This window comes from Chaetodon auriga, chromosome 17, assembly GCF_051107435.1.
Source record: "Chaetodon auriga isolate fChaAug3 chromosome 17, fChaAug3.hap1, whole genome shotgun sequence".
Lineage (NCBI taxonomy): Eukaryota > Metazoa > Chordata > Actinopteri > Chaetodontiformes > Chaetodontidae > Chaetodon > Chaetodon auriga.
In genome coordinates, this window is record NC_135090.1 from 20576761 (window position 1) to 20599246 (window position 22486).

The 22486-nt window shown below is 43.8% G+C and overlaps 3 protein-coding genes across 4 annotated transcripts in view; 1 reads left to right on the plus strand and 2 right to left on the minus strand.

Moving 5' to 3' along the window:
- The window catches only part of gsk3aa (glycogen synthase kinase 3 alpha a), a 195589-nt gene that overhangs the window by 162109 nt on the left and 10994 nt on the right, over positions 1-22486 (minus strand). Inside the window, exon 11 of one of the 2 annotated variants that reach the window (XR_013078424.1) lies at positions 20551-22093. Coding sequence is in view for 1 of the 2 variants with exons in the window: in XM_076755030.1 (XP_076611145.1) it covers positions 22032-22093 (62 nt within the window). In the remaining variant the exon portion in view is untranslated. Of the gene's footprint in view, positions 1-16211; positions 22094-22486 lie in introns of those variants that run through there. The other variant, XM_076755030.1, reaches the window with a different exon arrangement.
- On the plus strand, positions 255-10535 carry bmp8a (bone morphogenetic protein 8a). The gene is made up of 7 exons (XM_076754651.1): positions 255-1731; positions 6625-6817; positions 7244-7392; positions 7494-7673; positions 7858-7937; positions 8739-8849; positions 9862-10535. Exons 1-7 carry the CDS (start codon positions 1185-1187, stop codon positions 10009-10011), a joined length of 1410 nt encoding a protein of 469 aa, XP_076610766.1. The 5' UTR covers positions 255-1184; the 3' UTR covers positions 10012-10535.
- On the minus strand, positions 10756-15713 carry LOC143335327 (zinc finger protein 706). The gene is made up of 4 exons (XM_076754652.1): positions 15635-15713; positions 13753-13903; positions 12065-12192; positions 10756-11844 (listed from the first exon to the last, which is right to left on the minus strand). Exons 2-3 carry the CDS (start codon positions 13885-13887, stop codon positions 12097-12099), a joined length of 231 nt encoding a protein of 76 aa, XP_076610767.1. The 5' UTR covers positions 13888-13903; positions 15635-15713; the 3' UTR covers positions 10756-11844; positions 12065-12096.

Below are 22486 nucleotides of genomic sequence, written 5' to 3' on the forward strand. Positions count from 1 at the left end.
CCAGAGACTCAGCGTTGAGTAGCTATGAAAGGAAGCAGTCATGAGGAGATGAAAAGATAGATGGGTGGAGGTAAGAAGGAGAGAGAGATGAGGTCTCCCAAAGAGACCACTGGGAGGGGTGATGATGAGATGTAAGCAGCAGAGAGAAGCTGAAAGACTTGAAAGAGGTGGAGCGGTGGAGGCTGGGAGGGAAACTCCCTCCTGGTTCTGAACACCCGTTGCCCTCTGCTTCATACATGGGATCCAGGCTCGCTGCAGCACAGCTCTGCCTGCAGATGCTCTCTCACTCCCAACGGGCGCCGAGACTGTGGACCAGAGATCTGAAGGCTGAAGGAGAAGAAACCTCTCGCCTCGCTCAAGGATTACAATCAGGAAACAATTTCCTGGAGTTATTGCTTTTCTAACATGGATTAAGAAAGACATCTGGAACCCCAGAGACGTGTGGGTGGGGAGAAGCCATGAATGGATGAATAAGTACTGAGGGATGAGTGGATAAAAGTTTCCAGCAGCGATTGCTCCACAGCAGACGATCCTCATGAGGCCGAACTCGCTCGCAGGTGTGAACTCTGTTTCCTGGTGAGGCCAACGAGGACCGGCAGCAGACCTGATGACACGGCTCTCAAATTTCACTGCAATCTCTGCGGCACCTGCTCATCACTGAAATTGCTTTCCATCCTCCGAGTTTACAACTTCAAAGCGTAGAGCGATCTTCCACAGAGGCATTGTTTGTCTATATTCAAAACACATCGCAAGCTTGTAATTATGCCCTCACTCTCATTATCTCTGTTTCTCCTGCTGCACGACTAAGAGGTGAGGGAGAAGTGGATCAGAGGGTGAGGAGGGTTTTTTTCTTCTCCAAGATTAGAGAAGGTGGAAGAGGGAGAGAGGAAGGCAAAGGGGGAGGGAGAGATAAACAGAGGCAGTTTAAGGCGGTAAACACGTCCCGTCCAGAGGCAGCTCTCCTCTAAACACATCAGGCATAAATCAGCACTGCGTTTGTCTGCGGCGACTCTGAAACAGGAGGACAAACAGTCCGGGGACAAACTGGACAGAGTGGAAAACACTGTCAGTCTGGAGACACTGGAGGGAAGATAAGGTGAAGTCAAGAAAACTGTGCGGCTCATCATTAGCGGGAGTAAAACTCTTGATTTCCCAGCAGAGAAGACGAAACAAGAAACCGAACCATGGACCCAGACGTGTCCCACGGCTGCTCTTGTCTTTGCAGCAAGATGAAGCACATGAGCGAAAGCAGCAGTGGCGTCTTCCAGCAGCAGACCAGATCCACCTCCAGACCACACCGGCCTCTCCTCCACCCCAGGACCCTGCTCCTCCTGCCCCTGCTGCTCCTGCTCTTTCTGTCCCTGTGGAGCCAGCAGGCCGAGGCCGTGGTCCACTCCAGCTTCAGGCGGCTCAGCGGCCGCGAGAAGAAGGAGATGCAGAAGGAGATCTTGTCCATTTTGGGGCTGCCGGGGAGACCCAGACCCCATCCACCGCTGCGACCGCCCTCCTCTGCACCGCTCTTCATGCTGGACCTGTACCACGCCATGTCGGCCGACGGGGAGGACGAGGGCAATGAAATTATTGTGAACGGACCTGGCATGGGGAAGTTTGGAGGGGCGGAAAGGTTGGCTCAGGTCAACCACGCAGCCCCCCCGACCCTCAGCACGCACACGCCGCCACTGGGAACGGTGGTCAGCGAGGCCGACACGGTGATGAGCTTCGTCAACCTGGGTGAGTAAACCAGCCCACGACAACAGGTATTTACCACCAGCCAATGGGTGGGTGAACCCTGGGGAGAGACATGCTGAGGCAGACAGGAAGTGATGCAGGTTGCATTTGTGGTGTGTTTGGATGAAGGAAAACTGAGCACGAGCAGCGAAAGCAATCACATCAGAGAAAGAAACGACTGAAACTCACCAAAAAATCAAGAACTAAGTCAGCTCAGTCCTGCAGACTGTCGGCTGGTCCGGTGTTTAACACAACGTGGAAATAAGGAGCAAAGATATCACCAAAATAAAAGCATGCAGAGATGTCACACAATACTACGTTAAAGTCATAGTTTGACATTTATATGAGACTTACATGAAAAGATTGAAAGCACTCTCATATCTGTACATTACACATGTAGCTGGAGCCAGCAGCTGGTTACCTTAGCTTAGCATAAAGAGTCGAAACGGAGGGAAACAACAAGCCTGACTGTCCAGAAACTTCCACCGACCAACACGTCTGAAGCTCACTGACTGACACATTATATCTGTAGAAAAACCCCACGTGTAACCACACATTTCTGTTTCTGTGCAGATTAAACAAACCAGATATGATGTTAATTAATGAAACTTAGCGATGCTAACTTCACATTTTGAAGAGCCAGGCTAGCTGTTGTGCTAAGCTAAGCTAACCAGCTTTATACTTGAGGGACAGACATGAACGTGGTGTCAATCTTCTCGTCTCTCTCTTGTCCAGTGAAATATTCAAACCATCCTTTCTTTTTAAACAGAGAACATTTTTTATCATCAGTTTGGTTCGACAGAGCAGTTTTTGACTTTGTGGTTTGGCTACAAAATGTGAAGCCGGAGAGAGTGAAATGACACTGTGTGAACTTCATGACACTGACAGTGAAACGTCGCTGCTGCTGTTTTAGTTTGTCCGCTGCGCGAATTTCCATAAACTTTCACCCCCACAGAGAGAATTAAAACCAGTGTCAGTACGGCTGAACTATATTGGTAAGTTTCCATTTGAGACCAGCATTCCTGAATCCACCAGCCTCGCTCCGCTCAGCCAGACGAGGCCGAGCATCATTCCAGCTCTGAGACCATCTGTGAGGACTGATAGAGGACAAAAAGTATTGAACAGTTTAGATCTGCTCATCAATGCTTTTTTTTCCCTGTGAGGTTTCTGTCTGTTCACCGGTCGAATGGAAAGAGAGAAACATGATTTAAAGGAATAAAAAGACAAGTAACAGCACGATGGGCTCAAACAATGAAACATCTCATAATCATGTTTATCTAAAGAGAGAAACTGATTCTCTGACGTTGATTAAATTCAGTTCATTTCAGTGCTGCAGTCTTTAAGTGAGATATGATTGCTCACACATCCAAATACATTCAGAGCTGAAACAGTGAGTCGATTCGTCCATCAATAGAAATGAGTCTCTTCTATTTTGATAATTGTTTATATAAACAGTAAAAATCATCCTCTAAAGTGTGAAAATCTTCCACTTTTCTCTCACATATGAAAGTGATTTTAATATCTTTGTTCTTTGCTTGATTTTGAAGCTTGTGGAACCTCGTGATTGATGAATCAGGAAAGCAAACCGCGGCCTCAGTGATAATGAAAATAATTATTTCCCTAAATATGCTGTATATGAGAGACACTGTTAAGCATCAGCACCCAGATCCTGCGTGAGTGTTTGTGCTCCCATCCAACCCCCCCAGCAGCCTGACTGATGCCTATCTGTCAAAGCTGAAGCCTTAAACATCCTCTCCTGAATGGCTTCCTTCCTCCTGCTCCTCTGGGACGGGACGGTGATGTGCACCCAGTTCGCCGTGGGAAACATCGTCCCCTCCTCGTCCTGCTCTGCTCGGGGTCTTTAATGAACTCCCATCAAATGAAAGGTTTCCTTTTCAGCTCTGTTTTGGAGAAGAAAATGCACCCTTAAATTTATCAGTCAACGCTGCGAAAGGAGCAGCAATTTATCCTCCAAACCACCACGGTTTTATAAACAAAGGTGACTCAAGAGTGACTTTAATAGTGACCCACGGGGCATGTTTCCTCTCAGATGGTGGAGCTTTAATTCTGTGAACATCATCAAACCTGCACCGATCGAAGCTGAGCGCATCGCACAGACGCGAAGGACGGGAAACAAACCCAGCAGGAGTGACTGCAGGCTAACTGTGTGTTTTCATGTGACCTGCGGCTGAATTACGATCATTCAGCATGTTGTAGGTTTCTTAATGGCGCCTCCTCATGAGCTTCTTTCCCTGAAGCTCTGTCACTGGATCCACTGCAGATACAATATATTTAGTTTCTATTTCTATGACTAATCTAATCAGTGTGTGTAGTTCATGTAAGTTGAATCAAACAGGCATGGGTGTGTGTTCCTACGCATATGTAATGGGAAGACACAGCTGGTTAGAATTAAAGGCCCCACTGACACACACTGAAAAAAAAAAAAGCCAACGGTCCGAAGCGAGATGAAAATACTGCTGTGGAGGGAGCGACTCTAAAAATACCAGGCAGGGCTGCAATTAGTGGTGTGTGTGCTGAGCAGCTGCTGCGGTTCAGGGCACTAAGTGTCTCTAATTACTGCAGTGTGTGTGTGTGTGTGTGTGTGTGTGTGTGTGTGTGTGTGTGTGTGTGTGTGTGTGTGTGTGTGTGTGCTGATATGAGCACGCCCAACACACACACACTCTCTGCTGGTGTTTCGGTGTCATGTTTGGATTTGATGGAGGTTTCATTTACAGATGGCTCCTCAGCAGGTCGTCCACACGGGGACGTCTTTCAGCCGCTTTTGGCTCCTGCTTCTCCGATCAAACGTTCGGCAGAATCACACCTTCTGCTGATGTTCTGTTGAGCAAGGCACCTTCGTCCCGGTCAGCCTGAGTCTGATGTTAGATGTTGGAGAAAAAGAGCGAACGTAAACCTTCTCTGAGTAAATAAAGCAGAACTGGCACAAAGTGAAAGCAGTTAGAGAAAAATCTAAATGTATTTATTTATTTTCCACGATGAAAGTTTCAGAATAACGTCAAAAGTTTCATCTTATATGAGAAAATACAAACATTCAAGTTTGTGTCCATGATGGTTAAACTGTGGCTGAGTGTGACCATGTACATTTACTCCAAAAATTAAAAAAAAACAAAAACACCACTTTTCTCTCTGCTTTAGCTCCACCCTCCTGAACAGCCTGGCCTGCTCTGATTGGTCAGTTCCCACCATGTTCCCTGTCAGCGCTGCCAGATGTGTTAGCGTCCAGCTAGCTGCACATCTACCAAGAATGTCACCAAAATACCACTTCTAAAATAAAAACTTCACCTCCTCACATGTTCAGGCACAGATCTGATCCATATTAGCCTCGCTGCCTCTGTGTATGGGCAGAGCTAGCTCGCTGCAGCGTGCTAATCAAAGTAACACAATGTTGACAAGCTAATAAATTCCTTTAGTTCAACCATTTCCTTTTCACACACAGCTTCTATATGTCGTTTCTGTCATTACATTTACATAAAGCAGCAACAAAAACACATTAGCAAGCGTCCTGGAGCAGAACGGGCTTTGCATAACAAAAAAGTTAAGGCTAGCTGAGCTAACGCTGCAGTAAACACACAAAAAAAGCAACCGGGAAAAAAAAGCATCAAAGCTGCTGCTCTGATTATTCAGTTGGCTTCAAATGAAGCTCAGCGTTCAGTTCCTCAATATTAAACATTCATCCAACATCACTCCCACCTGCGGAAGACGCACAGCTAGCGCCAAGCTAAACAGGCTAACCAGCAAAATAAACTTAAACAGGAAAATAGTGCAGTTTTTACTCAACATTCTGATTCAGTTTTACTGATTAAACTACACAACAGTCTTTCAAGATGTTAAAATTTTGCTTCTTCTTGAACAACAACAGTAAAATCCTGTTTGTACCTATTGATATTTATTAAGCATCTCTAATGAAGATGAGGAATTTAACATAATGAACACTTTCACTTTTGACACTTTAATCTGTGATTCTTCGTGTTGCTTCAGTAAACTGTTTAATGCAGTATTTGTATTGGAGTATTTGTACACACTTGCTCCTTTTACTGAAGGACTGGTTGGCTCTTCCAGCACTCTTCTTCTCCTCCCTCTGTGGGACCTCAGCCCCTCCACACCTTCACACTGCTGCTCTTCATCACTTTTCTCACTCTTCATCGTTGCATTGACACATTTTCCTTTCTCACATCTGTTTAAACTAAAACTTTTCCCATGATTCCTCTCACGCCTCTTCGTCAAACACATCAGACTCTTCGACAGACATTTATGACCTGAATTTACTTTGAACGTTATCCTGATTTTTCGTCTTTCACTCAGAAGAGCTGATGAGAAGTCAGTGTTCATTCTGTTACTATTGGCTGTCTTTACTTCTTTTAGGATATTTTTTAAATGTAGTTTTAAAGGAGGGGACCACTAACAGTTATTTCCATTATCAAATCATCTGCTGATTATTTCCTAAAGGAATCAATTGTTTATAAAATGCCAGAAATTAGTGGAAAATGACGACAGTACGGCCTTTATGTTCCTTGTTTTATCCACAAATTACTAAAAAAAATCCCCAATATATTCAGTTTAAGATCAAATCAATCAACTAATCAAATTCTTAATGTTTTTAACTAAAGTCTTAATCTGAAAAGTAACTCTGATAAATGTTGTGGAGTAAAAAGGTGCGATGCTTCTCTCTGAAATGTACTGGAGTAGAAGTATAAAGTATTAGTAACGTTAAGTGCAAGTACCTCCAATTTGTACTCCAGTACTTGAGTAAATGTACTTGATTACATTCCACCGCGTCCTGACACTGATGTCCTTTAAACTGTTTGAGGACACCTGAAACGGTTTGTCTCTGCCGTCCTCTAACACACAAACATGTCCTCCTTTCCCTCCCTGCAGTGGAGCAGGAGCGCGACCTCCTGCAGCCTCGTCCGTACTGGAAGGAGTTCCGTTTCGACCTGACGCCCCTCCCTCAGGGGGAGACGGTGACGGCGGCAGAGTTTCGGATCTATAAGACCCTGACGATGGGCCAGAGGGCCAACCGGACGCTGCACATCTCCGTCTACGAGATCCAGCGAGAGAACAGACACAGGTTACCTGCTGCTCACCTGCTGCTCACCTGCTGCTCACCTGCTGCTCACCTGCAGCTCACCTGCAGCTCACGTGCAGCTCACCTGCTGCTCACGGTGCAACACGAACAGTTTATCACTGTTGTCACTGGAAGTTTGACCTGAACTTTGCCTTCATCACTCTCAGTGTTAAATTTTTACTGATTTGAGACTTTTGACAAACCGTCATCCTGCCGTTCATCTGACATTTGATCATCAGATTCACAAAAAAATAAAAGACATCAGACAGTTTTTATGTTTAGTCTTTGTTTTCGTGTTGTAGGTTTCAGATTTCTTTAGTTTTGCCCTTTTTTTTTTTTTTTTAATGAATTTCGATGATTTAGTCTTACATTTGCATGACGTTTGGAGACCACAGAGGCAGCTCAGTGACTTGTTCTGTTTCTGCTCAGAGAGCCGGAGCTGGTGCTGCTGGACATGCAGTCGGTGCCTGCAGGACAGGAGGGCTGGCTGGCCTTCGACGTCACCACGGCCTCCAACCACTGGCTGCTCCACCCCCGCAGCAACCTCGGCATACGCCTCTACGTGGAGACGGAGGAGGGTGGGTGCGCCACAGAGCCTCCAGCTTTTAGTAATGGACTAACTGGACGATTCATTCTGAACTTCAGTAATATTAATTTTATTTTTGGCCTCCTCTCCCAGACCGCTCCCTGTCCGCAGGCTGGATCGGGCTGGTGGGACGCAGGGGCCCCCGCTCCAAACAGCCCTTCATGGTGACCTTCTTCAGGGAGAGTCAGGTCCCGTGTCGGCCGCCACGAGCCGTCAAACCGCATCCCCGCAAGAAGAAACCCAAATACGACCTCCCGGTCCCCAGCATCCACAGTTAGGTTCCAGACGCCCTCAGGGGGCTTCACTGGGGGTTAAAACGTGTTTATTAAGATAAAAGAAACTGAAGAGATTCATCATGAAACCTTAAACACTTAGAAACTAGTCTGGTGGATTAATCCATGTCATCTCGTCTCAGCCGCTTCACTTTGATCCTAATGAGTGTTTTTGCTCTGATCAGATCGGAGTCCGGCCAACAGCGGAGGTCAGCCCTGTAAGAAGCACGAGCTCTACGTCAGCTTCAGTGATCTGGGCTGGAAGGTCAGTTCACACTTCAGCTGCTTTCACTCTTCATTCGTATTATCAGGCTTTCATCAGTCACACTCGGCCTGCGTGTCCGCCTCCTGCACAGAGGAGCGCCATCAAAACGGCGTCCGTTTGTCTCCACCTTCCATCCTGTGATGGACACACACGGGTTATACACTTACCCAGAAGCCTTTGGGGTAATCTGGGCTCTGATCAATGAAATGTTCTTAAATGTAAAATAATTCAATTTTAGCTTTAAAATGCGTGTTTTGTAAATTATATGTTAGAAATCTTTAATATTTTCTTAGTTAAACATGTTTAAGGAACAACAGTCTAACCATCAGCACAACGTTTACTCAAGTACTGTACTTCAGTTGAACTACTAACTTGAATATTTATATTTTCTGCTACTTCATACTATTACACCTCCTCCATTAGATTATTGATTACATACATTTAGTTACTTGACAGACGTCGATTATTACTACAAATCAACTAATAAATGGTGATTTATTGTTTTGGATTCAGCTTCCGTCCGATGTACATTAATCCATCACATTAACATAAACGTGTATTTCTTCAGATCGTGTTGTTCATCGTGGCTGATGGTTCAGTCGCTTCAACACATCAGAAGATGTTTGTTCTCCTGTTTCTGCGCTGCAGGATCGAATTCAAGCAGCTTCGTAGGACTGAACGTCTTTGATCGAAGTGGTCAAACTGAACGATGTTTATTTTAACCATCAGAGTTTGATCTCGTTGGTTGTTGCAGTTCTGACACACTGATGTTTCTGATGAGTTTCCTCCTGCTCTGATCAGGACTGGGTTCTGGCCCCCACCGGATACTCAGCATACTACTGTGACGGGGAGTGTTTCTATCCTCTGGGCTCCTGCATGAACGCCACCAACCACGCCCTCATCCAGCAAGTGGTCAGCACACACACACACACACACACACACACACACACACACACACACACACACACACACACACACACACACACACACACACACACACACTGTTGTCTGTGTGAAGTACAAAGTCCAGTTATTTCTTTACCTTCGTGATCATTTCAGGGATATTTGCTGCATCCAGTGGAGATTTTTACGTTTCAAATGATCACATATTAAACTTACAGGTGCTCAGTGTGAGTGATGGACTGTAACAAGTACATTTACTCAAGTAGACACTTCAGGTACTTGTACTTCACTTCAGCGTTTCCATTTTGTGCAACTTCAGCTCCACATTTTAGAGGGAAATGTTGCACTTTTCACTCCACAACGTTTCTCAGCTGAAGTTACTGCTGACCCTTTAGATGACAATGTTTCACACAACATACCATAATAAGTTAAAAAAAAAAAAAAAAACCCAGCACATTGTTCAAAACCTTTCATCAGAATTCATCTCCAGATTCTCATTTAAATAACTGTTCAGAGGTCATATGGTCCAATATTTCACAAAAACAGAAGACATTAATATGCAAATGTGTTTTTTCTGGTCTTAGATTAATTACAGATTTGATATATAACACATATAAAACATCATAGTGATGTTTGACTACCTAACCGAGCTCCACCTGGATCAGCTACAACTTACACGTCGCTGCGTCAGGATTAGTCTAATGTGACATATGATAATATATGAGTCACATAGAAGACATAGAGACACAGAATGAGTACTTTGACTTTTGATACTTTGAATACACTTTGCTGATAATACTTACTTAAGAAGGATTTTGCACATGAAATGATTTATGACAAACGTCACTTTACCTCTTCAGTGAACGGTGAGCTTCTTCCCTCGTTTTGTTGATCGTTTCTTCGTTGAAATAATCGCAGTGCATCCCGTGTTGTTGCTGGGTGGAAGCTCGGTGCTCGGTGTCAGATAAAGGCTTTGTTTCGTGTCTGAAGTGTGAGTATTAACTGTACTTCACTGTGGCAGGTCCACCTCCTGAAGCCTGACGAGGTTCCTAAAGCGTGCTGCGCCCCCACCAAGCTGAGCCCCATCTCCGTCCTCTTCTACGACGACAACAACAACGTCATCCTCAAGAAACACCGCAACATGGTGGTGAAGACCTGCGGGTGTCTATGAGGATCCTCTGCAGAGTCCAAACTATTCACACGGATGACGTTTTCCACACGTGAACTCATGACAGAGGCCTTTTAGACACGTCTTTGTCTGTCGTGTTTCAGGGTTGATTTAGGATCAGTGGCTGAATTGACATCAATCAGTTGTCCAAATTGAGTTTACTGATTTCAAATCAGCGCTCAGAGGCTTTAAACAGTTTTTCTCGCAGTGTTTTCTGGGTATTTATGTCCAAATTGTCCGCTGGTCCTCGTCTCTCAGCAGCTGCAGGTTATTCTGAATCGACCTTTGACCTGATCTTTACTCTTTTCTGTGAGTACAGAACTTATTTTCTGACTTTTCCAGAGTACAAATGTTATTTTAACACATCGACTTTTACACAGATGAATTCAGATTCAGTCGTCACGGACAGCTTTGAATGGCAGATGATATTAGACGGCTAACGAGCCGTCAGTGATGCCTGTTTGTTTTTCTAAAGAATGAGATGTAATGACAGCGTTTCTATCGTTGGAGTGTGTATGAAGAGAAAAGGTCAAACTGTATTAAACACTTTTCACCTCTTATGGTCACAGTATAAAAATGACTCAGTGTAAATAATTAAGTTTCATTTTGTCAGTGAATCATAATCCACTAATAAAAACTGAGCGTTTGGATTTCTCTTCGGTTTAATTCTGGTGTCGCCTAAATGATTTCTGGAGCCCTGTAATGAGATCTGAGTGGACGTCACACAGAATCAGCGGAGAGGAGCGGTCACATTAAATACATTGTTCAATTTATTGAAAAGGGTAAAAAAAAAAAAAAAAAAAAGTACAGTGAAAGCAAATTAGTTGCCTGCTAGTGAATATATGAAGGACCAGAAAGAAGAGGGATGAAATCATTTTGGCAGTTACCAAACAAACGTCTTGAATTTCTTCCATCAGTGAACAAACAGCTGAAGCATAAATGAGATTATGTTAGTTAAAACAATGTTAGCATTTGGTTTTCAGAACAGATCTCGTCCCGTTTTAACTGACGACAAAGATGATGTTATTGCCAAGATTATGTGGAGACATAAAAGCGAGCAGGAGTCGAGGGAATGGAGGGAAATAAACGTGCTGTGAGACTGTGGCGTGGCGTGAGGTACTGTTTGAGGTGTGGACACCTGTGGAGCAGCATGGCCGCAGAGTCTGTCTCACACAAAAACCATGAATCCCCCCCAAAAAAACTACTTTCAGGAAGTAATATCCTGCATTTTACTGCATTTACGTTCAACAACCAGAAATTCTGAAGTTACACAAACAGGTTTTAGTCTTTTCACAAGAAAACTGTCGGCTCAAGTGGAAATAAAGCGACTGCAGGTACGCAGCTTTAACCCGCCAGCAGTGCCCTGGTGAGTGACGCGACCTGCAGCGGGGGCCTGTGCCATCTATTCCTCTGGACGACACAGTGTTTAACCAGTACAACCAGCTGTTAGCTCGCCATACATTCAAAAAAAAAAAAAAAGACTTCCCATTGTGGTCTTTCCAGACTCATCACATCTCCCCGTCATGAGTCATAAGGTGAATTTATTCAGTGTTAGCAGGCAATCTTTCCGGGCCCCTCCCCATTTGAAATAGCAAGGTAGTAGTAGGTAATAAATATAAAATGGGGTGCTGGTGTACTTCTGCCCCGTCGCGACTGTTTTCTCTTCCACACACGCACACACGCACACACACACACACATCGTACACAGCACATACACACATCCACCCCCTCCCTCCATCCCAACCCGTTGTCCGTGAATACTGACGGGTCCCAGTGTTCGTCATCAGCATCCTTCAGGCGCCGTGATTCAACGTTTAGTCCGTGGTCATTGTGTATCTGTAAGCAACAGTTTGTTGGTTTTTTTCAGTATTTGTAGTGAAAGTGGGGAAAAATTAACAGTGAACAAGCGAGCTAGCAAAAACCCTCCGCGAGGTTTTCTTTTTAGAAGAGTCAGAGGTTTTGATTGCACCAAATCTACAAGGACGCAGAATTTAAGGGGCTTCATGAAACAGCGTGACAAACACTGGACTACAGCTCACAGAGCAGGCGGTCTTACCCGGGTTCATGTCCAGTCCAGTCAGCAGGTCTTCATGCCTGAACGTCCGCCAGCTCAGGAGGCATCGGGGACTTTGGGTGTTTGCTCTCAAAATGCTGCTTGAAGGTCTTGGGGTCCGGCATCTGTGTCTGAAACAAAAGAAAGAGAATCGTGGTGTCAGGTTATTTGATCTTGTGGTAACAGACTGGACATATCAGAACTAGTTAATCTTGCTTCTGCATTTCTTCATCGTATATGACAGTAAACTGATTATCTTTGATTTAATTTTTTTTATATCCTCAGACATTTTATAGACAAGCAATCAAGGAAACAGTCAGATAGTGAAAATAACAATTAATTTCAGCTCACAGCCTCTAACTGAAGTGTCAAATTGGTGTTTTCTACTGAGTTTGAAACTTCAGCTCTGTTACGATCAATAGGGATATCAAACTTCTCGACAGTATAGCGCAGGTCAGGGTTTAATACCTGCAGACCAGTAACAAGAACAAATCTGCACCACTCAACCCGCATGCATCCATCAACAACTCAGACGCGACCTGCAAACCATCGACTTTACAGTAGCACAACTGTCAGGACTGAGCGCGTGGCGCTCTCCAAGGTGCTGATGCTGCTGCCAGGGAGCTGTCCAGAGGGGACAGACCTGAGCTACATCAATGGATGAATCGTCCCAGACAGTGTGCTTCACCTACGAATGACCACAAATCAAGAAACCCTTCATCAAAGACATGAACGCTGGCTCTCTTTCTTTCTCTTTGTCACACATTTTAACAGTAAATCTTAACACAACAGAAGCCGACATGTGTGGGTCTATATCAGGGCTCCACATGGCCTGATGGCCTAATGTTCATCTACAGCCTCATCTGTGGAGGTGACCCCCTGTGGCCACCAAATTTCATCAGGTCTCTCTTGAAAATGGGACAAAATAAAGTTTGCATTAAAAAAATCTCCAAACTGTGAGCCTTCACTGACCCAACATCACATTTTCACAAACATTCAAACTCACTGCTGCCTTTTAGTTCAACCGTCTACAGCGAACACGACTCATCACCGGTTACTGAAGCATGAGTTAACTACACCTGTTCAAACCGCAAACCTGATCCTTACAGAACAACCACAGACACAAAACGTGGACTATGAAAAACATCAAATGGAACATATTTGGTACATATCTTAAAATCTGGTAACCTCTTGTAAATACAGCTGCTGGCTGAGACAAAGCTGCCTCTCGTCCCTCTGCCAGCGGGACAGTGACAGAGGGGGACAGCTGACAGGAGGAAGGACGGATACTGACGTCTGTCTTCATTCTTTCTAAACGTCACTCAGTAGTTTGAGGTCAGGAATATCATTTATCGTGCTGATATTTTAGATTTGTTTCCAGTGAGATACACTTCTGTTGTCGTTACTAGAATTATATATTTTCAAGCTGTTAATGTCTTTAAATGTATTGAAGTGTAGCAAACAGTGATGTAACATTTAATAAAAATGCAAAACAGTCAAACTAATCACACACACCTCACAGCTGTCACATGACTGAAGACCTTGGAGAACACAGTAAGTATTGTGCTTTCTTCTAGTGAGGAAGGAACCTGAAGCTCAAACACATTTCCCTGTGGAAACACCTCCAGCCTCTACCCAAACCTGCTCAGTATTCAGCTGCAGGTGACCTCTCGCAGCACAGCTGGACTCACCCGACAGACAGGACAGGTGTGGACCAGCGCGGCCTTCGCTGCAGTCTTCTGGTCGGCGCCCTGGCCTTTCTTCTTCTCGGCTGCCTTCTTGGCGTTCTTTTGCTGGGACTGAATCTTCTGCTGCCCACGAGCCATGGCCCTCAACTTTGACCTGCACAGATAACAAAAATTTAATGGCCCAAATCATAAACTGCAGCTTTTGTTTGCTCACACAATGAGATATACTAAAGGTTACATCAGAAGGTGGGTGAAAAATAAACAGCAGGTACATTCAGGATGTGATAAGCTGGTTTGACGTATTTGATACGACACATTCATACGTATGATTAAATAAATGACAACAATTTTAATGTGATTACTGCCAATTTCCTGTGATATTAAAGTAATCTCTTGTGTCAAATACTCAACCTTCGAGGATACAATCTATGGCTAAAATTACGTGGAGACAGCTGACACTTTCAGTCAGAGGCTGCTTTGTGTAATTTGTGTAATTGTGTCTCAGTGTGCAAAGCGAGGTGCATGAAGAAATGGTTTTCCTGGTTGTGGTGAAGAAGAAATCTCCACCACACATGTACTAAGGCACACATAAAAACCATCTGATGTGTGTCTGACATGGTTTTTGCAGAAAAAACAGGTCTAGTCACCACATTTGAAACCTTAAAATGGCATCTGCTCCTCCTCTCTCATTAAACCATCCAGAATAAAGGAATGCGGAAATATTTTTCATTTTAACCGCCAGACACAAGATGTCTTATACTTGACTGTACGTGTGCACTGGAGGCTTCAGGTTTCTACATCACAGCTCTCTACACTGGATACTGGACTGGCTTCCAAATTAAACACATTACAGTGAAGTATTTAGTTCAACTCACTTACATGAATGATAGTCACACAAATATCAGAAATACCTCTTAGTACAATGCTACACAAACAACACCACAAACTACAGCTACCAAAATGACAAAGTTAAATTAATGCCTCTCCAAAACAGTTTCAACAAAAACTGAATATTATAACCTTCATTAAGAAGAGCTTCTCACAGGACTTTAAACCAGGAGTAGTTTCAGTCAGGTGTGTCTCCTGGCTCAGTTTGCAGGATCATTACAAACAGCTGACTCATATTTAACAATACGTGAGCTATTCGTGACCTCTGCCTTCTTGGATAAGTTATTGTAATGTCGCATCGTTACTGGTTCTATCGAATCAAAATCGAGCGTTTATATGTCTCATTTCTGCACAAGGTCATATGAAGGCAAAGTGTTGATCCACTGCCAAAACAACAATACCGTTACGTGGGCTAACAGAGGAAACACGAGCTAAGCTAAAGTTAGCTTTAATGTTATCTTTAAACTGAGAGACGTCAGTTTAATCGCAGACACGGCTTACTCAGACTGGATGCTTGTGAGGCAGCTGATTTACTTCGGTTTCATTTTCAATCGTTTATCTCTCGACTTCACAACAGCAGCGACTACCTGACCGTTAGTCATCGCGTTAAAACACAGCTAACATCCGCGTTTCCCTTTGAGCCATTAAGCTGCGCTGGCTTATTTGGAGTTGATTAACTCTAACGTACAAATTAATTAGTTGCTTACGCTAATCCCCAGCCACAAGTCTGACGCTGTTTTGAAATAAAGCTTGCTTTAAGTAACCGGTTAAATTGTCAGTGCCGTCCAAACAGGCCTTTCACCAACCGGCGCCGCCTTGCTAACACTGCTAGCTAAGCTAGCTAGGGAAGCTAAGATTGCATGTGACCGAGTTACGACGCAATTCAAAGCTGCTGTAGAACAAACAACTCGGCTTACGATACAAATCACTGTTACATAACAGCAAAATGAGTTGAAGCTGTTAAAGAGTAAAACTGCTTTTTTTCTGGCGGATTTACCTTCGAGATTAAACTCTCTCGCTCCTTCGTCGGCGTCTTTTTATGAATGCCAAAGGAAACGTCAAAGAAGGTCTTTAAGCGGCGCTTCAGGTTAAAACCTGCCAAGAAACGAACAGCGCCCCGCCGGCCTGGAGCAGAACTGCAGCTTCACCAGCGCTGATTAAAAACTTGTTTCCTAGTTGTTTCTGTGAATTTTTTCGGAAACTTTGACAGAATTTACATCCTACATTTTTTGCAAAAAGACGAAATCCTTTTCAGACTCAATGTATTGAATTTTTCAACGACAGATAAATACAAGCTACAAGTATACAAGCTGTGATTTTTGGTGGTGTACTGACCATGTAGGCTGCTCAAACTTCTGCTCCAGGCCCTTTTCCGATTTTGTTATTTTGAAACTGTAAACATTTAAATTAAAAGTCATCTTGTGTCATCTTTAACTTCTTGTTTTTTGCAAATGAGGTCATCTCTTACTCCTTGAGCAGTCACAGAAATTTCAACCAAACTTTTACATGCCAGTTAGTTTAATATGAATCAAAAGAAACTGACTTTGAAAGAGAAACAGTTCACACAATTTTAACAGTTTCATCACTTTATTACAGTAAATGAGTCCATATCATACACACACAGAACAGAGACGGACAGGTTTGCGTTTCTTTCTCTCTCTTTCTCTGTTTGTCTCTCCGTCACTCCAACACATCAGTGTACCAGGACAGACTGACACTAAGTTAACAGCATTGGAGTAAATCAAATAAATAAAAGTGACACACAAACTTATAGAGATACAGGAGTCTCCCTCAGTTAGAATAACACACACGAGAGGCTTGAGAGAATTTAAAAGCACAAACAAAAGTACAACTTCTGAGATTCAGTTGACTTGAAACTGATTTCTGCATGTGGCCTGACCACAAACACACACAGCTGATCAGAGGCTCCGTCTGCAGTCACAACACAAATGTCACAAATTTCTGACATCTTGTGATCATTAGCAGCAATTCTGAATGCCATACAGCACATAATACAAAATGCCCGTGTCGAGTTCTGGCTGGATATCGTGTGATTTGTAGTCCAGCTAAACAAAAAAGATCACTTGAGTCAGACGTCACACCTCCTGTGAAAATGCCAGCGACCTGCAGCCAAGTCATTTTTTCCTCAATACTGCACAGTAATAATATATTGCCATGTGTCACAACACACAAAGTTCTGCTTCAAAACGAGGACACTCAAAGTGTGGAAGAAAAAGACAGAAAAAACCTTCAGTTCCAGTCTCACCTGCGCCACCTACGGGCAAGAAAATAACAGGATTTAAAGGGGGACTGCAACGATTTTACACATGAAAGTCTGTTTGCAGGTTTGAGGAAGCGTGACTACACATGTGGGAAAAAAAAAGTTGGACAAAGTCTTTGTGTCTCCAGAGTGAGCTGCGTGAAATCTGATAAAACCGCCTCAACACCGGATGAGGCGGAAGACGACAGGAAGTGACGCGACCAGCCCACTGCTCGTCTCTGCTTGAGGCCTTTTCAAAGCTGCTGCTTTGGGGTGTTTTTGCTTGAATTTATCATTTGAATGTTTGTTAACTGGCACATATCTCCAGCATACAGTGATTGTTTGTCCTCTGTCTTCTGTACTGTGATTGTTTAATTATAGAATAACACTTCAGGGGTTACCGAGGCCGAAAGAAAATGAAAGAAAACTGGAAATGCGCGTTGAAGATGTTAATCCCTACAACTGCCACTGGGAGACGTGTAGAGCTCCCCCTTGTGGAGAATCTGCAGCCTGTTAAATGTGATTTTGAGTCACTTCCATTAAGATGTCTTACAAAAAAAAGTTTGATCCCAGTAAAATATCCCACATAAATTAAAACAAACTGCTGTTTCAAACATTATGCATTCATTATTCTGTGTAGATCAACAGCAGATATGGATGTGAAGGCTGGAGAGAGCACTGTCTCGTTTTCTTGGCCAGATTCTGCTGTCACATGGCTCAAAGAAGCAAATGTGACATTCGTCCTTCAGACTTTAGGGAGCTCACATCGTTTTCAGGGGACTAGATTTTCCACTCAAAGTGAACCGACAGAGAGCACTTTGGAGCAGAATCCTGGAGATCATCATTCAACAGTCAGGGGTCCCACAGGGGACCAAACGGGGGGACAGCTGAGTAACGATGCTCTTAACAGCTACTTTACAATTTTCACTGGACTACGAGACAGAGAAGGAGAGAGAGAGATCATCAACAAACACCAGGAGGAGGCAGATCTTTTTTTCCTTTGCAGTATTTACAGTTTGAATTGTGAAAAAAGAAACTTATTTACAAAAAAATGCACAAACTAAGACTGCTTCATCGGCACGATGAGGGAAATCAGATATAAACAACTCTGTAATAAAAAGTAAAAAGAGGAAAATAAAAATCAGTGATATTTACACGTGCGACAAGAGAAGGAGAGAGAGGGAAAAATGGCTTCTGAGGCAGGGGAACAGGGAAAATCAGCCATGTTTGATTCCTCTCGCAGCTTTTTCCACACCTTTTCATAGCCACAGAAAGTCTGACAGCTCTGAGTGGGACGCACCCCGCAGAGTTAATCAAACAGGCCGGCTGGGCTCTTTACAGCAAAGAAAGCAGGATGTGGCCGGCAGGAACCCGCAGGACTGGAAGAGAGCAGTCCGAGACCCAAAGAGGAAGCCAGGAGGAAAATCGTGGTGGGAAAGAGGATGAAAAACGCTCTCCGCTCTCCTCGCGTGAAATCAAGGTGAATGTGCCGAGTGTGGTGGAATTCAAAGAGCATCAGGGCTCATCAGAGCTCGTCACTTCTACAACCGCGATACTTAAGAAAGCTGGGACGCCATGTAAAACGTACAAACAGAATTCAGCCATCTGAAGTGTTCCTGAGTCCATGTAGTAATCTCTTTCATCCAATCATGTGTTCACAGAGTGGTGAACCTCGCTCCATCCTCGCTGTGATCGACTGAGTCTGTCCAGGACGCCCCTTTCAAACCCAATCATGATCCTCTCACCTGTTACCAATGAGCCTGTTGACCTGTGGGGAGTTTTTGGAGCGTTCCACATCTTTCCCAGTCTTTTGTTGCTGCATCAAATTCAGAATAAGCAGATATTTACAAAAAGCATTGAAGCCGATGAGGAAAAACATTAAATATATTGTCTTTGTACTGTTTTCAGTTGAGTTTATGTCAAAAAGAATTAACAATTGATCACATTCTGTTTGCTCTTTTTACACAGCGTCCCAACCTTGTTAGAATCGGGGGTTTAAAATTAAAAAAAGGGTCCAAAACGAAGATGACTGCAGGTAAAAACAGCAGGTGGAGGCGTGGTACAATAGTATCAAATATACTATACTACAAACTTTCAAGTGGTCTGCGCTGCTTACTAAAAATCTGTATTGTTGACTGTTCTAACGCCTAAAACACTGGCTGCAGGTTGGAATATGGTCAGACACACAAACACACACACACACACGTTTGTGCACACTCCGTGACCCCTGACCCTGAACTTCATCACAAAGACAGAAGTACATGAATGCACGACAGGAACTCCTCAGCCTGAAGTTGAACCGTTCACACCTCCAGTGGAAGTCAAACGTCCGTCTGTCCTCTGAGTTATTTTTGCCTCTGACTGTCCGTTACATTTAACATCAACCTTACAGTTCGCGAACGAAGCCGAAACACCATTCGACAGCCCTCTCTGGCTACGACTGACATCCAACTCTCATCCGAAAACAAATAAATAAATAAATCTACATGAAGCAAACCTCCAGTTTAATGAAGCGTTAAATTCCCGTCCCGGCATTCTTCCATTTCTCTGCTGTTTGAAGCGACACGACGAGCGACATTCACTCTGCTCAGGCTTCTACAGAGTGTGAAAGCACTTTTCTACACTAACATCGGCTCAGGAATCATCCTTGAGCTGAAGGGGGATTCCATCAAAAGTGACTTTTTTAATTGGACAGTATTCACGTTTAATCTGTCAGTATCACCCAGAGCATCTTACAGGTTTTAGAGAGTCACATTTGTAATATTCTCACTGAAACAAGGAGTCGAAGCTGTCAAAGGCAGCTCGTTGTAACATGTCAACAGGCAGAACAGGAAAAAAGACAACAGGAAACAGTAAAGAGGAGCGACCGTGGAGCTACATTTACCCTGTTTAAAAGCTGTGCAGAGCTTAAAATTAAAATGCATCTTAAAACAAATTCAGGCTTTTTAAAGTTACCAAACGTCCGACTTCTGATCACAAGCAGTGAAATCCTCCCACATCCTGATAACATCATCTTACACAGCTCAACAAGTTTTTATTTCACTTTGGAAAATGAGGAACAGTAAGAACTGAATTTATTTTCTGTTGAATTCAAAGACTGAGATTTCTGTGAATTTCAGTGGAACACGTCTGTTTCCTCCACAGTAAACTGCTGCTGACACTCACACCTTCCAGCACCGTGAAACCAGTGGAGGCGGCCAGTTTCAGGGCTGTAAAGTTAGATAATTTCTTCAGCTGGAGAGAAATTCTGGAAACTATTTCTTTAAGAAGCACTGATGTTGTGAAAGCATCAATATTCATGCTTGTTTAATTCAGCTGTCTCAGGGCCTCAAAGCCTCTCCTGCTGTAATGATGCAGGACTGCGGTGTCCACAGCACTGCTGCTTTAATCACGACTAGCTGGGAAAACGGAGGACGAGCAGCGCCCCCTGCAGCCTCCAGTGATGCACTCACACCTCCACTACTGCGGCTGTAATTTGCTTGATTTCGAAAGGCTCGTTTTCTAGCCGAGCATCTCATCTGCTTTAGCTGAGCGATACGTTCACACTTTCACAACTGACATTTACAGCATTTATGAGGTGACGAAGGAGCGCAGGAGTCCAGGAATATTCCTCTGGATGTTTGACGTAATCACATTTCCAACAACACCAACACCTCCTCGGACAGAAAAAGGTGTGTGGATCACTAATAAAAGGGAGCCTAAACGTGTGATTGATCTTACCCATATTTATATAGATGTGTGAACAGGTCGTGGAACTCCTTTTTTAAGAGGAACCTTTCACTCTTTCACCAGACAAAACTCTCTAGAACAGGAAACGAATGGATGGAAACAAGACGTGGTGGTTATTCATAGTCCAGTCTGTATAAACGTGATTCATGTAAGGGGCAAACCAATGCACCTCCAGCCTCAGCACTGATGACTTCTTCTAATTTACCTGCCACTTAAGCAGTTAAATTAACAAGACCTGGATGGTTCATTTCCAACCTCGATTCCTGCAAAGTTTGGATGCCGAGTAAAACATGAATAAATGCAGAATGCAGTCATTCACAGACAGTCTTTACTTTATCCTTTATCCAAATCATGTTCACAAATGTAGAATGATCCAAACAGGTGTTTGTGGAGCGTTCCACATCTTTCCCAGTCTTTAAAACGTGTTCTGCATCAGATTCAGAATAAGCAGATGTTTACAGAATTTGCGTACATTCTGATTTATTCATCGTTCACACAGCATCCCAACTTTTGTGGACTCAGGCCGAATCGGTAAAATAATGTGGCTGGAGGATTTAGGAAGCTGTCCGTCCCTGCATCCACTCTGCCGTCCTGAGTAGAATAAAGTTTCCTTTACCCTGATGACATGTTTGGGGCCAGCTCTGGTCTCGGTCAGGCAGTGTACAGGTCACCCCTTTCCAACAGGGATGCAAAAACGCAGAAGAATATAAAAAAATAATCTGAAGTGGAAAATAAGAAAACTCTAGAGATAAAATTTGTGATCACATGATGCTTTCAGTTAGTCAAATAAATAAACACAAATATAAAGAAGAAAAGGGAAAAAAAGCTGATTAAAAAAAGGTTATATTACAGAGGACCAGCCCCCACTATTGAACCTTCACATACCACCCGAGCAGCAGCGAAACTCTGTGTGTGTGTGTGTGTGTGTGTGTGTGTGTGTGTGTGTGTGTGTGTGTGTGCGTGTGCGTGTGTGTAACAATCTCCTGCTGTAGTTTCAAACCTGGCAGCTAAAGAACTATTGTTTGTTTGTTCAATGCATTTACTGTACAAAAACAGATCATCTAAGAGGAGAGCAAGCAGCATGGAGGAAAGCGAGTGTGTGTGTCTGTGTGTGTGTGTGACTTAGCCTACTTTCAGGGACACATTTTCGACTAAAGACCAGTTAACAGGGGACGGCTTGACCAACTGGGGACAAAAGCTGCGTCCCCACTTAGGGGAAAGCTGATTTTCGGTCAGTGGTTAGGGTTCAGGTAAGTCTATTTAATGTCCCCAAAAGTGACCTAAGTAAAGGTCGGTGTGTGTGTGTGTGTGTGTGTGTGTGTGTGTGTGTGTGTGTGTGTGTGTGTGTGTGTCTGAGGTAAGGGTGAGGCTGGCAGGCAGGCAGGCAGGCAGGTGAGAGGCTGCTTCAGATGCTGTTAAGAGATCCTGGTACTGAACTGTGTTGAGAGGAGTCTGAACCGGGACCATCTGAAGGACAGAAGAGCAAAGGAAGGACAGTGAGTGGAAAAGACCGTCCACAAGACCGTCCACAAGACCAACAGAAGACGACTGGATGGACGCTTTCAGCTCAGAGCTGCGACTGAAGAACATACATGTACAAGTACTTAATTCTCTTAGACGCTCACATGATATTAGTTCATGACAAACAGTCATTTCCTGTCCAACGCTGCCCTCTTGTGTCAAAAAACACCCATTACTGTGGTTTCAGCAACAACAGACACGAACATGCAAACAGTTATGGTTACAGATCTGCCAACTGTGTTTCGGACATTATTCTGTCTTAAAGTAAAATGAATCTATACCAGTATTTCACGTCAAATTATCTGCTGTATATATTATCTTCTGTGTAATTACAGGATG